At 41.0% G+C, this 23,187-nt stretch overlaps 2 protein-coding genes and 1 long non-coding RNA gene across 11 annotated transcripts in view; 2 read left to right on the forward strand and 1 right to left on the reverse strand.

The window, feature by feature from the left end:
- UIMC1 (ubiquitin interaction motif containing 1) overlaps positions 1-23,187 on the forward strand; it is a 99,581-nt gene that overhangs the window by 66,555 nt on the left and 9,839 nt on the right. The gene's annotated exons all lie outside the window — the stretch shown is intronic.
- On the reverse strand, positions 6,666-21,700 carry LOC117065351. The gene is made up of 2 exons (XR_004429893.1): positions 21,671-21,700; positions 6,666-6,820 (listed from the first exon to the last, which is right to left on the reverse strand). It is a non-coding gene; the product is annotated as an uncharacterized LOC117065351 (long non-coding RNA).
- Positions 11,786-12,223, forward strand: LOC117065350 (heat shock factor-binding protein 1-like). Its single transcript, XM_033180075.1, has one exon. It carries the CDS (start codon positions 11,834-11,836, stop codon positions 12,062-12,064), a length of 231 nt encoding a protein of 76 aa, XP_033035966.1. The 5' UTR covers positions 11,786-11,833; the 3' UTR covers positions 12,065-12,223.

The raw sequence follows: 23,187 nt of genomic DNA on the forward strand, positions 1-23,187 counted from the left end.
TGGTCTCGATCTGCTGACCTCATGATCCACCCAGCTCGGCCTCCCACAGTGCTGGGATTCCAGGCATGAACCACCTCGTCGGGCCAAGGGAGTGCTCTCTAAAGGTACTGTTTGAAGGGAGAAGATTGCCTGAGTTGATCTAGACTAGAACAAATGCACATTGCCTTTGCATTTACTTTCTGGAAAATGTATCTGAGGCCAATTGTGTTAAACACCTAGGGAGAATAAAATCCCCCATTTACTCATTCAATACATATTTATTATATACTTACTATATAACAGATACAGTAAGCAGAATATACAATTAACAGAATATAAGTCCCTGTTCTCATGGAGCTTATATTCTAGTAGTGGGAGGCAGACAAGAAAACAATAAATATTTTATATTTCAAGTGGTGATAAGTACTTTAGAGAAAAAAGTAAAGCAGAGGGAGAGGGGAATAGGCCATACTGAGGTCAGAAGGTAGCAATATAAAATAGGTGATCAGGGAAGGTCTCCTTGAGAAGATGGCATTTGAACAGGGACCTAGAATAAGTGAGGGAATAAACTAAGAAGATTGTGAGGTGGGGAGAGTGCTACAGGTAGAAGGAACAATAAATGCAAAAACCCTGAGGTGTGAACAGGTTGAGTGTGGCTGGATTAGAGTAAGTGAGGGAGAGATAAACAGTGAAACCAGAGAGGTAATGGGGGAGGAGTGCAGATGGACAGATCACAGGGTTCTTAGGCCATAATAAAGACTTTGGCTTTTCCTTGAGCAAGGGAGAAACCACTGGAGGGACTTGAGCAAAGAAGTAATCAATATTTAAGCAAAGGATCACTCCACTCTGCTACTATGTGGACAGTAGATTATTGGGTTGTGGGACAAGGGTGGAAGCTGGGAAAATAGAGTCAACATTTTGTTTTTGGCACTTTGATAAAGTAGAAGAAATGCAGGTTTTGGAACTAGGCAGCTCAGCTGTAATATTTCCTAATTGACTAATATTTGACAAGTCTTTCAGGACAGATTCCTCTTTTGTAAAATTAGTATCAGGATTGCCATGAGAATCACAGACACTTAGTAAAGTACCAGGCGTTGTGACTAGCATGTAATAGGTATGCAGTAAACGGTGGCTGCTATTATTATTGACTGTGCTTTCCTGTCTGTGTAGTCTTTCTGAGGTCTGTGTTTCTGTATGATGATGAGACATAAAGGATAAGCCACTAGTTGAGTAGAACTAAGGGAAAGAAGAAAGGCAAGGCATAAGAGTCAAAGGGGTAAGAATAAGTTAGGGAGAAATAGATTATAGGAGAGTTAGGGAAGCTGAAGGCATTAACTATATACGCTTTGAGTCTAGATGGATGTGGCTTAGAGTTAGGATACTACTAGGAGTGGACTTTCTCTTCAGGGATATCGCCTGGAAAAATAATGGTGGATGGGTGAGTTAGGTAGGAGGAGGTAGGAATTATTACTATAGATATGCCTGAGAGTTAACAGAGAAGGCCAAGGCCTAAAATAGGCTTGACTTGGGTGACTAAGTGAAAATGTGTAAGACCTCAGTATGTCCAAAGTAAATATCTTTTTTTTTTTTTTTTTTGGAGACAGAGTCTCGCTCTGTCGCCCAGGCTGAAGTGCAATGACTGGATCTCAGCTCACTGCAAGCTCCGCCTCCCAGGTTATGCCATTCTCCTGCCTCAGCCTCCCGAGTAGCTGGGACTACAGGCGCCCGCCACCTCGCCTGGCTAGTTTTTTGTATTTTTTAGTAGAGACGGGGTTTCACCGTGTTAGCCAGGATGGTCTCGATCTCCTGACCTCGTGATCCGCCCGTCTCGACCTCCCAAAGTGCTGGGATTACAGGCTTGAGCCACCGCGCCCGGCCTAAAACTTACTTCTTAAATTAGACAAAGTTGGGACTTTTTCTGTTCTATATATCCCTATCTAAATGTAATTTGTACCCTGTCCGGTCTTCTCATTTATATTAATGTGGCCTTTGTGTTATCCAGGATAATTAAGTATATTGCTATATTGCTACTGGTACTTAGCTACTGAGGTATTGACAGTTGTGAAATAGCATAGGTTTTGTAGAAGTAATGTGGATTTTGGGGACAGACTGACCTGTGGGGATATATACAAATCAAATATGGGCCCTGATCTCACTGACATTTCAGTTCAGTTAGGTAGATAAGACATGCACATGCATAACTGTAATGCAAGGTCAGAACTACTAAGGGACATACAAATAAAAATATTGTGGTGTTTCAGAGGAAATACAGTTAGAGATTGAGAGGGAAGGGTATTAATGTAAGAGAACAGCAGGGTAAAATCACAAATAGAAAAATGTGAAGAGAGTGTATAGGAAAGAACAAGCACTTCAGTGTGGTTATAGTGTGGGCATTATGAAAGGAACAGTAGGCAGTTGGAGAATGACAAATGTAACTTGTATCTTGTGGGTTAACATTTATATGAATTATGTGGGTTAACATGGAACAGCATTTTTTTCAACTCTAAAAAAATTATTGGTGTGTGTTACTAAAATAATTATTTGTGTGTTTACTCCTATTGTAGTATATAGGACTCTTTTGGATGCAGGTGTTGGAAATATGATTTCAGTGGTTGGAAATATGATTTCAGTAACCTTAAGCAAAAAAAAAGTTAATTTGTATCATAATTGGCAAGTCTGTTTAGGGGTTAAGCTGAGCTGGATCTGGGAGCTCAGATAATGTCTCTCCATCTTTGAATTCAGTGGTCTCCATTCAACAGATGGCCTCTTCTTAAGGGACAAGCAAAATGGCTGCCAGTAGCCATAGCTTTTAATGGAAAGAAATAATTTTTTTTTCCCCCTCAGACCATAGGTTAGTCTGGAGGAAGACTCTGATAGGCCTTTCTTTTTTTTTTTTTTTTGAGACGGAGTCTTGCTCTGCCACCCAGGCTGGAGTGCAGTGGCCGGATCTCAGCTCACTGCAAGCTCCGTCTCCCGGGTTTATGCCATTCTCCTGCCTCAGCCTCCCCAGTAGCTGGGACTACAGGCGCCCGCCTCGTCGCCCGGCTAGTTTTTTGTATTTTTAAGTAGAGACAGGGTTTCACCGTATTAGCCAGGATGGTCTCGATCTCCTGACCTCGTGATCTGCCCGTCTCGGCCTCCCAAAGTGCTGGGATTACAGGCTTGAGCCACCGCGCCCGGCCTGTGCCACATTTTCTTAATCCAGTCTGTCACAGATGGACATTTGGGTTGATTCCAAGTCTTTGCTATTGTGAATAGTGCCGCAATAAACATACGTGTGCATGTGTCTTTGTAGTCTGATAGGCCTTTCTTGATTGAAGTGTCCACTTATGGTGTAGTCACTGTAACCAAGTAGATGGATATGTATTATTTACAAGTCAGAACAAGTAAAGGAAAACTCTTTCACTATGAGAAATTCTGTTAGTATCTGTTAGAAAATTCTGTCAGTCACAATGACAGAAAACATCATTAACAGTGAGTTTAACACATGGGATTTCTTTCTCCTCACATCACAAGTCCAGAGTGAGGCAGTGGCTCATTGATGTAATTGAGGATCAGGCTTTTGCCTTTGGCACTACAATCATAAACTTGTGGCTTGATTCACCGTTTCAGGATACTCATTGCATCTCTAGGCTTCGAATGTATGTTTGAGGCAGGAAGATGGAGAAAAAGGTAAAGGGACATGACTGCTGATTCTGACTCCTTTGATCTAACACTCATTCCTGCATTCTCATGGAATTTGAGCTTATTCTAAATTATGGTTGAATTAAGGCAGTTCTAAATTTAGTGTTTGTTCATACCTCTTAAGTGTTTATATATCTTGTGTATAAAATTATTTTATCTCTAAAGTCATTGATTAATTGCTTTTTGTAGTGGTTCAGCTTAAGACTTTTTCATATCCTGCTGTTAGTGAAATATTGTGCTGGATGCTGAGGGTGAGGAGGAGCGGCCCAAAAGACCCAAAGATGGTAAGGGATATAATACAGAGCTGAATCGGATCTCAAATTTGTACTCAGAGAGTTTACAGTCCAGCAAGGGAAACAGACTTGGGTATGACTATGTGTAATACAACTCAGTCAAAGTGCTAAAATGTAAGCACTAACCACCCACAAAGGAAGGTATTAAATTTGATTGGTGGAATAAGGGAGGGCTTCTTACTTAATTGTTCTCCTAATATTGGGCATGGCTTTTTTCTTAACCTATTTTTTTTTTTTTTCTGTTAAAGATAAGCATCTAGGGCCAGTCATGGTAGCTTACACCTGTAATCCAAGCACATTGGGATGCTGAGGTGGGAGGATCAGTTAAAGCCAGGAGTTCAAGACCAGCCTGAGCAACATAGGGAGACACTATCTCTACCAAAAATAAAAAATTAGCTTTGTGTGGTGGTACATGCCTGTAGTCCCAGCTACTTGGTAGACTGAGGTGGGAAGATCGTTTGAGCCCAGGAATTGGAGGCTGCAGTGAGCTGTGATTGCACCAGTCCACTCTAGCCTGAGTGACTGAGCAAGACCCTGTCTCAAAAAAGAAAAAATAAAAAAATAAAAAAATAAAAATCTAAACTAGCAAGAGCCTTGTAATGTAGTACTTTAATCTGGATTACTAAAAGTGGAATTACTAGATTATATTTATAAAGTTACCAGCAGTTTATGAGAGCATTCCTTTTGCCTCCAAATACTGAGGGATATTCTTTAAAAAAAAATATGGCGTAGTAATAGATAGTAACCATGACATTTCATTGTACTTTGTTTCTTTGATTAGTAGTGAAGTTGACATTTTTTGTTTTTTAAAGTCAATTTATATTTCTTTGAAGAATTATTCTCTGAAGTTTGCCTCTGTGTCTTTTGGGATCTCAGTATTATTCTTATCAGTTGATACAAGTTCTTTATAAATGATTTACTTTTTGCCTCAGAGGTGCTTTCCAGGGTTTGTTTGACTCACCCATCAGTTCTCACAAAGTTTCCAGATTTATGCAGACTGGGCCAGCAACCCCCTTCTTGCGTGAACACTGCCAAAGCTTTTATTTCTTGAAGTAGAAGCAGTGCTGATCCTGCAGAAAGATCTAATCGGTGTGAACAGAAGTGGCACTGATGTAGGGAAAAGGGTATTCAAATCCATGTAGAATTAAGAGTATGGGTGGGCAGCAAGTAGAAAGGTAAAAGAATTCATTGACTCCATGCTGTTCCATTCCTGTTAAAAAAAAAAAAGAAAAGAAAATAATTCGTTGCTATTGCTGACTGGATGAAGATGCTAGAGATAGAAGAAAGAGGAGGTGGGGCCTGGTCACTGGGTGTCAGCAGGGGCTGGATGCCCAAAGTGTTACGTTTAAAGGAACTGGGACGTATCTCCAGAGCAACTGGGAATTTAAAAACATACCTCTTCCACTAAATATAAAAGTAATAGAAATGAAACCAACAAGTGAAATACATATATTTTTCTATTTTCTTTCTGGTAGGTTGCAAGAACAAGCACTTTCCCTCCCAGTATTGGGATTCTGCTGATATGTATCTGGGATTCTGCTGATGTCTGTCTGTCTGTCTATCTATATCTGTCTCCTGTTTTTATATTTGTCCCCCCCAGTATTACATCATAAGCATCATCTAACATGCTGTTCGAAATTATTTATATTCATGACATTGCATATAGTTTTTAACTTTCACAAATAATACAAAATGTACTTAATTCTTTTTCCTTGTTGTGGGAATATTTTTTGACAGGGGAAACCAAAGTGACAGGAGCAGCTTATAAAACAAAACACAAAGACATTTAAGAAAGGATGTTTTGGGGCCGGGTGCGGTGGCTCACGCCTGTAATCCCAGCACTTTGGGAGGCCGAGGTGGGCGGATCACAAGGTCAGGAGATCGAGACCATCCTGGCTAATATGGTGAAACCCCGTCTCTACTAAAAATACAAAAAATTAGCTGGGCGTGGTGTCGGGCGCCTGTAGTCCCAACTGCTCCGAAGCCTGAGGCAGAATGGCGTGAACCTGGGAGGTGGAGCTTGCAGTGAGCCGAGATCAGGCCACTGCACTCCAGCCTGGGCGACAGAGCGACTCCGTCTCAAAAAAAAAAAAAAGAAAGAAAAGAAAAGAAAGGATGTTTTGGGCCGGGCGCGGTGGCTCAAGCCTGTAATCCCAGCACTTTGGGAGGCTGAGACGGGCGGATCACGAGGTCAGGAGATCGAGACCATCCTGGCTAACACGGTGAAACCCCGTCTCTACTAAAAAATACAAAAAACTAGCCGGGCGAGGTGGCGGGCGCCTATAGTCCTAGCTACTCCGGAGGCTGAGGCAGGAGAATGGCGTAAACCCGGGAGGCGGAGCTTGCAGTGAGCTGAGATCCGGCCACTACACTCCAGCCTGGGCGACAGAGCGAGACTCCATCTCAAAAAAAAAAAAAAGAAAGAAAGAAAGAATGTTTTGGAACAGAGCCTGGGCACGAGGTCTTATCTGCTATAAAGTAGATTCTTCTTTAATCGGCTTCACCCTAGAACTGTTCAGTGTTTTCTGGAGAGGACATTATCTTATTCGAATGCCCACAGTACTGACATATATATACTCTTAGCTACTGGATGAACTCATAGACCAGTATTTCCACCCCAGACTTATGTTACACTGCATGCATGTTACTCCTCTTGGATTAATAACGTAGGAGCTCCTCCCTGCAACCCCTGTGGTCTCAGTTGTCTACTTTTTTTTTTTTTTTGAGATAGATTCTCACTCTGTCGCCCAGGCTGGAGTGCAGTGGCACAATCTCGGCTCACTGCAACCTCTGTCTCCTCAGTTTAAGCAGTTCTCTCCCTCAGCATCCCGAATAGCTGGGATTACAGGCACGTACCACCATGCCTGTATTTTTAGTAGAGGTGGGGTTTCGCCATCTTGGCCAGGCTGGTCTTGAACTCCTGACCTCGTGATCCACCTGCCTCAGCCTACTGAAGTGCTGGGATTACAGGCGTGAGCCACCGCACCCGGTCTTCAGTTGTCTTCTGACAACTTTGTTCAGCTTTGCTGTGGAACATTTCCTCATGTCAGCTCCACTAGGTTGCATTAATAAAGTTACTGTATGATGTGACATATGAAATGGCAGCCTGACTGCAGTGTAGGTCTGCATGAATTCTCAGTGCTTTTATTCTTCCCATCTTGTTCCTCTCTTAACATTGACTTTGCCTTCACTTCAGTTATCCCATTCATTGTACCTTCATGCTAAGGAGCCCCCTGCCTCAGGATTTCTCTTAGCAGTTTTCTTCTGCCAGATGTTCTTATTCCTTCCTTGAAAAATAAAATAGTTCTTTTTGGCCGGGCGCGGTGGCTCAAGCCTGTAATCCCAGCAGTTTGGGAGGCCGAGACGGGCGGATCACGAGGTCAGGAGATCAAGACCACCCTGGCTAACACGGTGAAACCCCGTCTCTACTAAAAAAAAATACAGAAAACTAGCCGGGCAAGGTGGCGGGCGCCTGTAGTCCCAGCTACTCGGGAGGCTGAGGCAGGAGAACGGCGTAAACCCGGGAGGCGGAGCTTGCAGTGAGCTGAGATCCGGCCACTGCACTCCAGCCTGGGCGACAGAGCGAAACTCCGTCTCAACAAAAAAAAAAAAAAAAAAAAAAAAAAAGAAAAATAAAATAGTTCTTTTTAACACCTGAGTTAATACCCAAAGCATTATGTGTTAAAGGAATATTAACAGCAAAAACCATTTTAGAGAAGTTCTTCACTTCATGATCTAGTCACACTTTTAAAGTCAGGCATCTAGAGCATTTTGAGAAAGATAAAAGTTCAAGGAATTAATATTAGATCAGTGATCTCCATTAGAACTGTCTTACAGCCACAGCCAGGACTATGACTATGTATTAATATAAGTTTTTATTATCTCCGTTTTACTGATGATGAAACTAAGAGAGCTTTAGTACTTGCATTGTCGGGCAGTAAGCAGCAGAGCCAGGGCCCAGAGCTAGCATTCTTCATTACTGTGTTCTTTCTGCCTTCCATGTGTAGAGCTGGGACACACAGGGGAGTGTTCGAGAAGACCATGGAAATGTCAGTCAGTTTCAGGAAAGCAGAATGCTATATAGTCTTTTACTTCTGAGTGCAAACATGAATTCTCATCTCATCAGAACTGACCTTGTCAGCTTTTCAATTACCTAGAATAAATGGTTTGATGGATTAGACTCTTTCCTGGTGAACAGAGTCCATGTGACGTAGTCACCTCTGTAAACCCTTGAGTGCAAAGTCAAAAAAAGATCAGATGAACCATACTTCTTTCTGGTGGTAGCTGTGGAGATTGACCATGCACAGACTGATCTCTTACTAAGGAGTTTTCTAATGGCTTTATATAAAGGAAATACTTGATAACAAGATACTATTTTCTGTTAAGTAAAAGGATTTAATTTGCTGAATCTTTATAAGCCATGCTTAATGTTAAGCAACATTAGCTACCATTTATGAACACCTGCTATATACCAGTAACAGTGCTTTTTGTATATTGTTTGAATCCTCATAACAGTCTTTTGAAACAGGAATTATTTCACTTATAAAAGAGGAAACTGAACTTGACGGGGAAATAATTTCCCCAAGATCACATACCTAGAAAGTGGCAGGAGCTGGGATACACCAAGTTAAACTCAAAAGCTAGTACTCTGTGCTCTATAGAATCTTCCATGAATATTCAGATTTTTTTGAAAAAGTAAGTTTCAGAATACTAAATCCAATATGGTGGTCAGTATGTTGTTTAAGAATTTGTGGTAAAACTGTGTTTGTATAAAAAGAAAGTAAAGTAATATAATTTTGAGAATAAAGGCCACCTCTGGGGTGGGGGATGGGGTGGAGGCAGAGAAATGAATCCGAAAGAAGCATACAGTTGGCTAATCAGTTTGGGCAATATTCTAGTTCTTAAGTTGGGTAATAGGTTCACGTATATATTCTTTTGTACATATTACATTATAAAACCTTTTAAAGAATTGTTTCTGTTATGCACCACTGTCATCCATTACGTTTTCAGAAGAACCTTGGTAAACATTTGCTAGTGAAGTTCAGATAAATTCAGAGTCTTTTCTCCATATGAAACTTATTTACTATTACCTTTATTTAGGCTCTGATGACAATATCCAGTGTGATGTGACTGCCATTGATGATTCTTTAGAAGGAGGGCTCTTGGGGTTTTTTCCTAGATCCTTGTCTTTGTTACCTGATTTTCATACCAGTTTCTTCAAAAGACAGTGGCTAGTTTATCTTTGGTATTTGTCTTGCAAAAGGACTTTGTGTGTGTGTGTGTTTTACTTTTAATTACCAAAAATTTCAAATTTAAAAATTGAGAGGATAGTAGTACCCTGAACCGCCATGTTCTACCTAGTCATTCATCAACTTGTGGCCACTGTTGTTTCGTATGTATTCTATCCATAACCCCCATCTTGGATTATTTCAGATTATATCCCAGATATCTTTTTTTTTCTTTTTTGAGACGGAGTCTCGCTCTGTGGCCCAGGCTGGAGTGCAGTGGAGTGATCTTGGCCCACTGCAAGCTCCGCCTCCCAGGTTCATGCCATTCTCCTGCCTCAGCTTCCCCAGTAGCTGGAACTATAGGCTCCTGCCACCATGCCTGGCTAATGTTTGTATTTTTAGTAGAGACAGGGTTTCACCATGTTATCCAGGATGGTCTCGATCTCCTGACCTCACGCTGCTCCCACCTCAGCCTCCCAAAGTGCTAAGATTGCAGGTGTGAGCCACCGCACCTGGCCAATTAATTATATATATATATGTGTGTGTATATATATATATATATTTTTTGAGATGGAGTCTCTGTTGCCCAGGCTGGAGTGCAGTGGCGCGATCTTGGCTCACTGCAACCTCCACCTCCCGGGTTCAAGCGATTCTCGTGCCTCGGCCTCCCAAGTAGCTGGGACTACAGGCACGCACCACCACTCTCAGCTAATTTTTTTTTTATTTTCAGTAGAGAAGGGGTTTCACCATATTGGCCAGGCTGGGCTGGAACTCCTGACCTCGTAATCCACCTGCCTAGGCCTCCCAAAGTGCTGGGATTATAGGCGTGAGCCACTGCGCCCAACCAATTAACAATTTTTTTTTTTTGAGTTGGAATCTCATTCTGTCTCCCAGGCTGGAATGCAGTGGCACAATCTCTGCTCACTGCAAGCTCCGCCTCCTGAGTTCACACCATTCTCCTGCCTCAGCCTCCCAAGTAGCTGGGACTACAGGCACCCACCCATGATGCCTGGCTAATTTTTTGTATTTTTAGTAGAGACAGGGTTTCACCATGTTAGCCAGGATGGTCTCAATCTTCTGACCTTGTGATCCTCCCGCCTCAGCCTCCCAAAGTGCTGGGATTACAGACTTGAGCCACTGCGCTCAGCCGATAATTTTTAATACCACCAAATATCTGGTTTGTTCAACTCTCCTTGAGTCCCATAATTGTTTTTTTGTTGTTGTTTCTTTTTGTTTTTGTTTTTTTTTCACAGTTTGTTGAAAACAGGATCCAAACAAATTTTACACATTGCAGAAAGCTTTTGTTGCTAATATCTCAGGCTCTTTTAATTTGCAGAAGAGTCAAACCCCAAGAAATTCTTTTTAAAGTCTGAATCATTCATGAATTACATATAAGCTTAATATTGTTAACAGTTACTGTGTCATAGTCCTTTAAATTCCCTCCACAGTATCTAATATGGTACTGTGCAGGTGGGCCCTCAGAAAATGTACTCTTAAAAGCAAAGTCTAGCTAACTTTTTCTGAAAGGAATAGATAGTAAATATTTTAGGCTTTGCAGGCCATATGGTCTCTGTTGCAACTACTCAAGTGTTTGTCACTGCTACTCAACTCTGCTGTTAAAGCACTAAAGCAGCCATAGACAATTTGTAAATGAATCAGGCGGCTGTGTTGCAATAAAAGTTTGTTTATGCGAAAAGCTGAGCGGAGCGCGTTAGCTCAAGCCTGTAATCCTAGCACTTTGGGACGCTGAGATGGGCAGATCACTTGAGGTCCAGAGTTCGAGACCGGCCTGGCCAACATCGCGGAGGTGGGCAGATCACTTGTGGTCCAGAGTTCAAGACCAGCCTGGCCAACATGGTGAAACCCCGTCTCTACTAAAAATCAGCCGGGCGTGGTGGCACCTGCCTGTAATCCCAGCTACTCGGGAGGCTGAGGCAGGACAATCGTATGAACCCAGGAGGCAGAGGTTGCCATGAGCCGAGGACACCATTGCACTCCAGCCTGGGCAACAAGAGCGAAACTCCATCTCAAAGAAAAAAGCTGGCTGGCCATCCCTGTTCTAGAGAACTGGTTTTTCGTTTTTTTGTTGTTTTTTTTTTTGAAACAGGCCACGCCCAGTTGAGAACTGGTTTTTCAAAATGTCCTCTGGTTAACTAGGGTTCTGTAAAGGTGTGGGAAGGGCAAAATGAATACTGGTAACACTCCACCTTTACCACCCACCTCATCCAGAGCTCTACATTTATGTATTTTACATACTGGGTTTCATGTGAAATTTTATTTGAAAATAGGATTCTCTCTTTTTTTTTTAATTGAAATTTGGCTGGGCATGGTGGCTCACCCCTGTAATCCCAGCACTTTGGGAGGTCGAGGTGGGTGAATCACTTCAGGTCAGGAGTTCGAGGCCAACCTGGCCAACGTGGTGAAACACCATCTCTACTAAAAATACAAAAATTAGCCAGGCATGGTGGCACACACCTGTATCTCAGCTACTTGGGAGGCTGAGGCAGGAGAATCACTTCAACCCAGGAGGTGGAGGTTGCAGTAAGCTGAGATTGCATCACTGTACTCCAGCCTAGGCAACAGAGTGAGACTCCATCTCCAAAAAAGATAAAAGTAAGAGACATAACCACCAAGCTGGGTATCAAGGAGATGGCCGAGACTGACCCCAAGACCGTGCAGGACCTCACCTCGGTGGTGCAGACACTCCTGCAGCAGATGCAAGATAAATTTCAGACCATGTCTGACCAGATCATTGGGAGAGTTGATGATATGAGTAGTCGCATTGATGATCTGGAGAAGAACATCGCAGACCTCACGACACAGGCTGGGGTGGAAGAACTGGAAGGTGAAAACAAGATACCTGCCATACAAAATAGTTGAAGGTTGCTAATTTATACCGGAATCTGGAACACCATGTTTCCAAGCCAAGAGAAGATCGAATGGCTTTTTACAGCTAACTACTATGTGTAGACAGGTTTTATATTACAAAGTATGCATTCTTATCACGTACTATATAGTTTGTAGAGTGATTTACCCCCCGGTTTCTTTTTTTTTTTTTGAGACGGAGTCTCACTCTGTCGCCCGGGCTGGAGTGCAGTGGCCGGATCTCAGCTCACTGCAAGCTCCGCCTCCCGGGTTTACACCATTCTCCTGCCTCAGCCTCCCGAGTAGCTGGGACTACAGGCGCCCGCCACCTCGCCCGGCTAGTTTTTTGTATTTTTTAGTAGAGACGGGGTTTCACCGTGTTAGCCAGGATAGTCTCGATCTCCTGACCTCGTGATCTGCCCGTCTCGGCCTCCCAAAGTGCTGGGATTACAGGCTTGAGCCACCGCGCCCGGCCAGTTTCTTGAACATAGTGTCTTCACGTCTTGGACCTTGGTCAGTTGTGCTATTCGTTATTAAACACTAAAACTTTGGTGGTTCCTGCATAACTGTCAAATTTTTTAGTGTATTTCTGTGAAGTCATATTTTTTTTTCTTGTCATTCCTTTTGTAGTAGTTGCTGTTTGGATAAAAGTTGCTGTGGGATTTTTTTTATTAAACAAATAGTAAACCCTTCGGGGGAAAAAATAAATAAATAAATAAATTCATGGGTCTGTGACACACTACTGGTCTTTTTTTGTTTTTGTTTTTGTTTTTTTCTTTTTTAAAGAAATGGTGTCTTATGTTGCCCAGGCTGTTCTTGAACTCCTGGGCTTGAGTGATTTTCCTGCTTTGGCCTCCCAGAGTGTTGGGATTATAGGCATGAGCCACCATACCTGACCGCTACTGGTCTTTATAGTAACAGTGACTGCTGTTACTACTATTTTGTGCAAGGCACTATGCACTTACGCACTTAACTCTTATTTTACCTGATCTTTGCAGTAACCTTACAAGTTAGGCTTTGTCATCCTTAGGGAGAAGTAACTTGCTCAAAATCATTAAGCTAGTAATTGGTAGTGTGGGAATTGAGACTTAGACCTCTTTATTTCAGGGCCTATTCTTTTTTCCTCTCCATTTTGAAAATTTTCAAATTTCAGAAGTATGAGATACAAAAATAATGTACTTTCTTTATCCCTCCTATTCTCTTCTTTTTCTTTCTCATATGTATATTTTTACATATATGGACTTTTCCCTGATCATTTGAGAGTTAGTTGCACAAATCATGACACTTTACCTCTAAATACTTTAATTAGTACACATCTCTTGTTGTTGTTGTTGTTTTTGTTTTTTGAGACAGGGTCTTGCTTTGTCACCCAGGCTGAAGTGCACTGGCATGATCATAGCTCACTGTAACCTTGAACTCCTGGGCTTGAGTGATTTTCCTGCTTTGGCCTCCCAGAGTGTTGGGATTATAGGCATGAGCCACCATACCTGACCGCTACTGGTCTTTATAGTAACAGTGACTGCTGTTACTACTATTTTGTGCAAGGCACTATGCACTTACGCACTTAACTCTTATTTTACCTGATCTTTGCAGTAACCTTACAAGTTAGGCTTTGTCATCCTTAGGGAGAAGTAACTTGCTCAAAATCATTAAGCTAGTAATTGGTAGTGTGGGAATTGAGACTTAGACCTCTTTATTTCAGGGCCTATTCTTTTTTCCTCTCCATTTTGAAAATTTTCAAATTTCAGAAGTATGAGATACAAAAATAATGTACTTTCTTTATCCCTCCTATTTCTCTTCTTTTTCTTTCTCATATGTATATTTTTACATATATGGACTTTTCCCTGATCATTTGAGAGTTAGTTGCACAAATCATGACACTTTACCTCTAAATACTTTAATTAGTACACATCTCTTGTTGTTGTTGTTGTTTTTGTTTTTTGAGACAGGGTCTTGCTTTGTCACCCAGGCTGAAGTGCACTGGCATGATCATAGCTCACTGTAACCTTGAACTCCTGGGCTCAAGCAGTCCTCCCACCTCAGCCTCCCTAGTAGCTAGGACTACAAGCACTCACCACCACACCCAGCTAAATTTAATTTTAATTTTGTAGTGATAGGGGTCTTGCTATGTTGCCCAAGCTGGTCTCAAACTCTTGACCTCAAGAGATCCTCCTATCTTGGCCTCCCCAAGTGCTGGAATTAAACCACTGAGCTCGATCAGTGTGTATCTCTTAAGAACAAGATCATTCTCCTACAAAATAATGTATTACAACACCATTATTATACTCAAGAAATTTAATGTTAATGCCAATACTATTATCTAGTATACAATGCACATTCACTTTTCCTCAGTTGTTCCAGTAGTATCCTTTGTATCTCTTTTTTGGGGTAAAGGATCCAATTAAGCATCATACATTGCATCTAGTCATATATCTTCATTCATCTTTAGAGGGTTTCCCCAGTCTTTTTCCCTCTGTTATTTTATTATGAAAATTTTGAATACACAACAAAGTTAGAATAATCTTACTACTTAGATTCCATTAATATCTTACTATGTTTTATTACAAATCTATTCTCTCTAGCCATCCTTTAATCCACGTTATGTTTTTGATGCTTTGCAAAGTAAGTTGCAAATATTGGTTCATTTTCCCTGAAATACTTAAGCATGCAGATCATGAACTAAGTTCCAGTATTTATGTGAAATGCACAAATATTAAGTGTAAATTTGCAGAGTTTGGTCATATGCATATACCTATCAAGACACAGAGTATTAATATCACCCTGGAAGAATCCCTCATATCTCTTCTCCCCTCCCCCTAAAGGCAACCACTGTTTATTTCTGTAAAATTCTGCTTATATGATATTCTAGAATTTGATATTAGTAGAATCATAGCAGCATACTTTTGTGTAATCTTTCACTCAGCATAATGTTTTTGAGATTGATCCATGTTATATTCCTTTTTATTACTGAGTAGTATTCTAGCGTATGAATATACCAGTTTCTTCATACAGTTCTTCTCTTGGTGTGTTTTTCACTATTACAAAGAAAGCTGCTGTGAACATTCTTGTACAGGTTGTATAGTGAGCATAAGATTTCACATCTTTTGAATAAATAGCTAGGAGTGGAATTGCTAGGTTATAAAGAAACTGCCAAACCTTTTTCCAAAGTAGTTGTACTATTTTAATTCCCACTAGCAGTTTATGAGCATTCTAGTTATTTTACTTGTTTTACATCTTTGCCACCATTTGGTATTGTTTTACCCCCTTAATTTTAGCCATTCTGGTAGTCATGTAATGATTCTAATTGCATTCCCTGATGGCTAATAATGTTGAGCACTTTTTTTTTCACATGATTGTTGTCTAATTTTGTATCTTCTGTAAAGTGTTCAAATGTTTTGTCCATTTTAAAATTGGATTATGTGACTTTTTATTATTGAGATAGGAGTTCTTTGTTTGTCCTGAATACCAGTTGTTTGTCAAATATGTGTTCTACAAATATTTTCTTCTAGCGTGTGCTTGCCTATTCATTTTCCTTTTCTTTCTTTTTTTTTTCTTTTTTTTGAGACGGAGTCTTGCTCTGTCGCCCAGGCTGGAGTGCAGTTGCTGGATCTCAGCTCATTGCAAGCTCCACCTTCCGGGTTCACGCCATTCTCCTGCCTCAGCGTCCCGAGTAGCTGGGACTACAGGCGCCCGCCACTTCGCCCGGCTAGTTTTTTGTATTTTTTAGTAGAGACGGGGTTTCACCGTGTTAGCCAGGGTGGTCTCGATCTCCTGACCTCGTGATCCCCCCGTCTCGGCCTCCCAAAGTGCTGGGATTACAGGCTTGAGCCACCGCGCCCGGCATATTTTTAAAATGTGTCTCCTGGCCGGGCGCGGTGGCTCAAGCCTGTAATCCCAGCACTTTGGGAGGCCGAGACGGGCGGATCACGAGGTCAGGAGATCGAGACCATCGTGGCTAACACGGTGAAACCCCGTCTCTACTAAAAATACAAAAACTAGCCAGGCGAGGTGGCGGGCGCCTGTAGTCTCAGCTACTCGGGAGGCTGAGGCAGGAGAATGGCGTGAACCTGGGAGGCGGAGCTTGCAGTGAGCTGAGATCTGGCCACTGCACTCCAGTCCCGGCAACAGAGCGAGACTCCGCCTCAAAAAAAAAAAAAAAAATGTGTCTCCTGTAGACAATATACCATTGGGTCATCTTTTATCCATTCTGACAATCTCTTGTTGTTCTCTCAGGTACTAGACTTGATCATCTTATTCTAATAGACATAGCTTCTAACTCAAACATCTTACGTGATTATGTTAGTAGTTCCTAAGTAGAAATCTTTACAACCCTAAAAAGATAAGCATTGCTGGGTCCATTTACAGATGAGCAAACAAAGGCTTAGAGGCTTCAAGCCTGTAATTACCTACTCTGGGATAGGATTCAAAGGCAGTTAGACTCCAAAGACAGTACTGCAATGCCAAACTGCCTTTGCTGCAAAAAAGCCACAGAGGCCCCCTCCCTCCCTACTCAAATTGTAGCAGTTTTCTTTCAAGCTTAGAGATAAGCTTGTTCTCTTAAGGGGTACACTTTTACTGATCTACTTCCTACTAGTACTTGTCTATAATATTTATAGCTTAATCTTTAACAGCTGAAATTTTTGTTTAAGCAATTTGATAATATATATGTAGAACTTAAAAGTAATTCATATCTTCTGACCCATGAATTAAAGTTTGAAAATCTACTCTAAAAACATCATCAGAATTTAGATGAAATTGTATAGACAAAGATGGTTTATTAAAGCATTATTTATAACAATGAACAACTTAACCCAGTGTTCAAAAACAAGATGAAGTATTACATAAGGATTAAAAATAAAGACTGAAAGACAATACAGTATACTGAAATATTAACCATAATTTGGAGGAGACTAAAAGCAGAGAGACAGATGATAAAGCAGTCTTAGTAGAAGTGGACAGACTTGAGAGTCTTTTGGCGAGAGAAGCAGACCTTCTGACTGGTCAAGATGAGAGAAGGCAGTCTTAACTCAGGTTTCTGGCTAAGCCAATTGTAGGGTACTCAACTTAGAAAGCCCCTCTGAGTAATTCAGAAGATCACCGTGTTGTGTTTATATTATTTGTACTTCTTTACTGACAACCCAATTAGTATTTATTTAGCAGCAACTATAATCCAGATACTGTTCTGCAAGCTGAGGGTACAGTACTAAACACAGAAGTGTTCTATAAAGCTTACCTTTTTGTGAGAGAAACAGATAATAAATACAGTTTAAGAAAAACGAGGCAAGAAGAGGGGATGGAGAATGACTAGAACAGAGGAAAAAAGGGGGCTTGATTAAAGGGGAAGATCAAGGGAGACTTCTTGAGGTGATATTTGAATACAGTCATTCTAGGTCAGGGAATAAATATAAAGGCACTAAAGCAAGCGTGTGTTTGGCATGTTTCTTAGAGCTGCAGGAAAGACACAATGACTGAATTAGATTGAGCGATGGGGAAAGGAGAGAAGAAATGAACAGTGGTCAGATCATGTGAAGTGAGGTTTTTGTACTTTATTCTAAATATGATGAAAAGCCATAGAGGGGTTGAGAATAGGGAATGATGTAATCTAACTCTGGCTACAGTGTGGAAAATAATCTATAGAGGGACAGGGGCAAGAATGGAATTGAGGAGACTAAGCAGGGCTGGAGGGGAATGGCTCTTGCATTATTCCAGGGAAGATCTGATGTTTGCTTTGACCAGAGAGGTAGCTGTGAGGTAAAGAAGTTGTCAGATTTGGGAACATTTTGAAGGCTGAGCTTACAGGATTCGTTGGAGTGTGAGAGAACCAGAAAGACTAAGGTGAAATCAAGGTTTTGCCCCAAGCAACTGGGTTAATGATGACTTCGTTGTTTGAGAGCGGGAACACTGGGGTAGGAGCAGGTTTGGAGGAAGAAATTAAGAATTTGGTTTTGTACATAATTTTAAGATGCCCAGTGAATAACCAAATGAAGATGTTGAGCAGACAGTAGGATATACAAGTCTAGAAATAACCTTATGGGAAATATTACTGCATATTTGTAAGCTGATGGAATGATCTAAAAAAAGAGGGGAAAAACTGATGTTTCAGGAGAGATGATGGCAGGAGGGGAATCCTTAATTAAGCAAAAACATTCAGATTCAGGGTCAAATGGAAAAGTTAGCCTTACATAGCCATGTGAGCAATTCATTCTGTGCAGTAGGAGGGAAGGCAGAGGATATGGGTACAGATGCAGATAGACTAATACTTTTGGTGGTGGAAGAGTGTAGAAGTTCTCTCTGGTACTACTTTTTTTCTCATCAAAAAGTCTGAAAGGTTGGTTTAACATTAGAAAATCAGTTAATATACTATATTGCAGAACAAAGGACAAAAACCACACAATATCTAAATGGACACAGAAAAAGCATTTGATAGAATTCAGTACTCCTTCATGACAATAAAATACTCAGCAAACTAGGAATAGACAGGAACTTCCTCAGCCTGATAGAGGGCATCTATGAAAAACTCACAGCTAATATCATACTTAATGGTGAAAGACTGACAGCTTTCCCCAAAATCAGAAACAAGACAAGGGTGTTCATTCTTGCCACTTCCAGTCAACATGGTAAAAGAGGTTCTAGCCAGGACAGTTAGGAAAGAAATGAAATAAAAGCCATTCAGGTTGGAAAGGAAGACGTTAACTACTGTATCAGATGACATCTTTTATATAGAAAATCCTAGAGAATCCACTGAAATAAAATAAGCCTTTAGAACTAATAAACGAGTTCAGCAAGTTTGCAGGATACAAGGTCAATATAGAAAATGAACTGTATTTTTGTACACTAGCAGTGAACAATCTGAAAATGGATTTAAGAAAAGAGTTATGTTTAATATAGTATCAAAAATAATAAAATACTTAGGAATATGTTTGACAAAAGAAATTAAAAACTTCTCTGAGAATTATAAAACATTGTTGAAAGAAATTAAACAAGACCTAAATAAATGGAATGGTATTTCATGTTCATGGTTTAGAATACTTAATGTTGTTAAGATGGCAGTATTCACCAAGTTGATCTAGAGATTTCAAATCCTTCTCAAAAGTCCAGCTAGGCTGGGCACTTTGGGAGGCTGAGGGGGGCAGATCACCTGAGGTCAGGAGTTCGAGAACAGCCTGACCAACATGGAGAAACCCTCTCTCTGCTAAAAATAGAAAAAAAAATTAGCCAGGCATGGTGGCACATGCCTGTTATCCCAGCTACTCAGGAGGCTGAGACAGAAGAATCCCAGCTACTCAGGAGGCTGAGACAGGAGAATCGCTTAAACCCAGGAGGCAGAGGTTGCGGTGAGCCAAGATCATGCCGTTGCACTCCAGCCTGGGCAACAGGAGCGAAACTCCATCTCAAACAAACAACAAAAAAACCCCACAAAAATCCCAGCTAACTTTTTTGTATAAATTGATAAGTTGGTCCCAAAATTCATACCAAAATACAAGGGACACAGAATAGAACAGTCTTGAAAAAGAACGAAGTTAAGGGTTCATGCTTTCCAATTTTACAACTTACTAATTCAGACAGCGTGGTTCTGGCATAAAGGTAGGCATGATGGTTCAGTGGAATGGTATTGAGGGTCCAGAAGTAAAACCATACATTTGTGGGCAATTGGTTTTTGACAAGGATGTCAAGACAATTCAGTGGGGGAAAACAATCCAGTCTTCTTAATATGTAGTGCTGGGACAACTGAATATCCACATGCAAAACCATGAAGTTGGACCACTTGTTTATACTACATGTGAAAATAGATCAAAGACCTAAATGTAAGTCATAAAGCTTTTATAGGCAGCTACAGTGGTACACGCTGGTAAGTCCCATCTACTTGGGAGGCTGAGGCAGGAGGATCCTTTGAGTCCCACCTGGGCAACATAGTTGAGACCTTGTCTTAGCAAGTCAGGGTAATTGTCTTAGGGATAAAACCTCACAATCATAGGTTTGGCAATGGATTCCTAGATATAATACCACAAGCACAAACAACAAAAGAAAAAAGATAAATTGGACTTTATCAAAATTTAAAACCTCTGTGCATCAAAGGACACTATCAAGAAAGTGAAAAGACAACCTACAGAATAGGAGAAAATATTTGCAAATCATATGTGTGTGAAGGGTTTAGTATCCAGAATATATAAAGAACCCTCTTTCTGTCACCCAGGCTGCAGTAGTGCAATCTTGGCTTGCTGCAACCTCTGCCTTCCCAGCTCAGGCAATCCTCCCACCTCAGCCTCCCAAGTACTTGCCATTGAATCATAGACTTTAAATGGGTGGATTATATGGTACATGAATTTATCTCAATAAAGTTATATTTAAATAAAAAAGAATGGTGATACAGGAATCAGAATGGATATTAGAGGTTTGAGAATAGCAGAGAAAATGTGAAATGTACCTGGGAGGATGGAAGAATGAACCGACTAGGAAAATATATCAGGATTGCTAGGCAGTAGTGAGGGACCGCTTAAGATTTTGATTTTAAATAAAAAGTGAGCCCAGTCAGCACTGTTACGTGTTTTTGTTCCTGTCACATTCAGCAGATAGGGACACATAATAAGTAGGAGGGCTGTATTTAACCAAAGTTGGATTTTGCAAGGAAGCACAGTAGAAAGAAGTTGAGGGAATATTCAAGGGGATTGTTAATATGATAACTAGGTAAACTAAGGTAAGAAGGAATGTGAGGATACGACGGGGTAATAGTGAAAAGATGATAGTGTAGGATTAGATGTCCTAGTGGGGCTGAAGGGTGATTGGTGTAAGAACATTAGAGAGGGTGAGTTGGGAAAGATAGGTGATGGTGATCAGAGAATGGGCACCTGAAACTGAGCTCATCATTAATGATAGGCTCAGCTAGAATTCTTCATTGGAACCATAGAAGTCAGAAAATGAATTGATTGTTTGCTCACTTCTCCCAGTTATGACACATAGCTGGTACCATTTTAGATGCAGGGGACAGAAATTGATTTATAACATTTGGTGGATACCTTAGGGCATTAGGCTTACTCCTCTCTTGGAACCCCACTGGAGAAAGGCTGAGGTGGTAGGAGCCATAGGAATTAATAAACAAGAGGTCAAGGAACTGAGAGGCTGGACTACTGGATGGATCATATCTTGGGTTGAACTTACAAAAACTGCAGCATCATATGGGTCAATCTAATATGTAGATATTGAAATCACCAAGAATGGTGGCAAACGGGGATGAGAATCCAGTTGAAGAGGTATGCCAGAGGAGGCTTGGATTTCTTTTGGTGCTCAAGGTAAACACAGTTAAGGCATAATAGGATTGGTCCTGGTTATCTCTTGAAAGAACAGCAGTATCCAATGGGAACTTGTGCAATGATAGAAATGTTCTATATCTGTGCTGTCAAATATGGTAGCCACATGTGGCTATTGAGCATTTGAAATGTGGCTTATGGGACTGAGGAATTCAATTTTTTAATTATTTTTTGAGACAGAGTTTTGCTCTTGTTGTCCAGACTGGAGTGCAATGACATGATCTCGGCTTTACTACTACCTCTGCCTTCCAGGTTCAAGCGATTCTCCTGCCTCAGCCTCCCAAGTAGCTGAGATTATAGGCATGTGCCACCATACCCAGCTAATTTTGTATTTTTACTAGAGACGGTGTTTCACCATATTGGTCGGGCTGGTCTCAAACTCCTGACCTCAGGTGATCCACCCACCTTGGCCTCCCAAAGTGCTGGGATTATAGGTGTGAGCCACCGCACCTGGCCCAATTTAAAATTATATTTAATTCTAATTAAGATCTAAATTTAAGTAGCCACATGTCTCAGAGACTCGCAGATTTTTTTTATTTTATTTTATTTTATTATTATTATTTTTTGAGACAGTCTCATTCTGTCGCCCAGGCTGAAGTGCATTGGTGTAATCTCAGCTCACTGCAACCTCCACCTCCCGGGTTCAAACAGTTCTCCTGCCTCAACCTCCCGAGAAGCTGGGATTACAGGCACTCACCACCAAGCCCGGCTAAATTGTCTATTTTCAGTAGAGGCAGGGTTTTGTTGTGTTAGCCAGGCTGGTCTGGAACTCCTGACCTCAAGTGATCCGCCTGCCTTAACCTCCCAAAGTGCTGGGATTACAGGTATGAGCCACCTTACCCAGCCAATACTTTGTGCTAATAATAACCTTTAATTGAGACTAGTTCCTGAGGTCATTGGTTGTAGGGAGGCAGGCAGCATGGCTGCCTCACTGTGTGCAGGTGGAGCTTGTCTTCCCTTCTTTTCCTTATATCCACTGAAGAAGTGCTAGGCTGAAAGAGGGGTGATCTTAGCAGGAACAGACACAACTCTGTGGCTTCCCATTATTTTCTGCTGAGGTCGTTTTGAGGTTGAGGGAGACAAACTGAGAAGACTTTAACCACTTGTCATTCTGTCAAAACTCCCTTCTTTGTATATATAATTTCCACTCTCCTCAGGGAACCATTGTCTTTACAATTTATAGTACTAGGCCATATGTTTTTTATTTTTGATTGCTTATCTTCTTTGAATTTTGGAAACAAATGTGTTGATGTTTGTATGGTATTGATAATTGTTCTGTAATGCCTAGGCTATTTATTTGTCCATTTTGTTTGTAAAATTTAGTATGGAAATCACTTAAGACTTAAGTTCTAACCCAAATTGTAGGCTAGCTAGTGGTCACTGGTTGCACGGATGGGTTTAAGTCTTTGGATAAGGCTAAGAAATAAATCTGGAAGAAGAATAATGAAAATTGTATAAACAAATAGTAAGTGAATAAAACTAATGTTTACTGAGTGCTTTCTGTGGGCTGGATACTCTTACAGTATCTGATATGATTGTTAGCAAAACTCTTCAGGTTAAATGCAGTTATCTCATTCAATAGGTAAGGAAATTGTTACTCAGGTTACAGACCTTGCCTAAGACCACACAGCTAGTAGAGGCCCAACTTGGACACCTACTGTCCAACCCTAAAGCCAGTGAGTGCCCTTCATCACAAGGCAATACTGATTATTTGTATCTTAACAGTGCCAGGCCACAGTTCTAAGTACAACTCCTTAAAGCATTTCCCATACAGTGGAATATAATCTGCTGAGGTAATGGTCTTATGTTTATTGTCGTCTCTCTCAGCTTTCA

This window comes from Trachypithecus francoisi, unplaced genomic scaffold, assembly GCF_009764315.1.
Source record: "Trachypithecus francoisi isolate TF-2019V2 unplaced genomic scaffold, Tfra_2.0 Lachesis_group2, whole genome shotgun sequence".
Lineage (NCBI taxonomy): Eukaryota > Metazoa > Chordata > Mammalia > Primates > Cercopithecidae > Trachypithecus > Trachypithecus francoisi.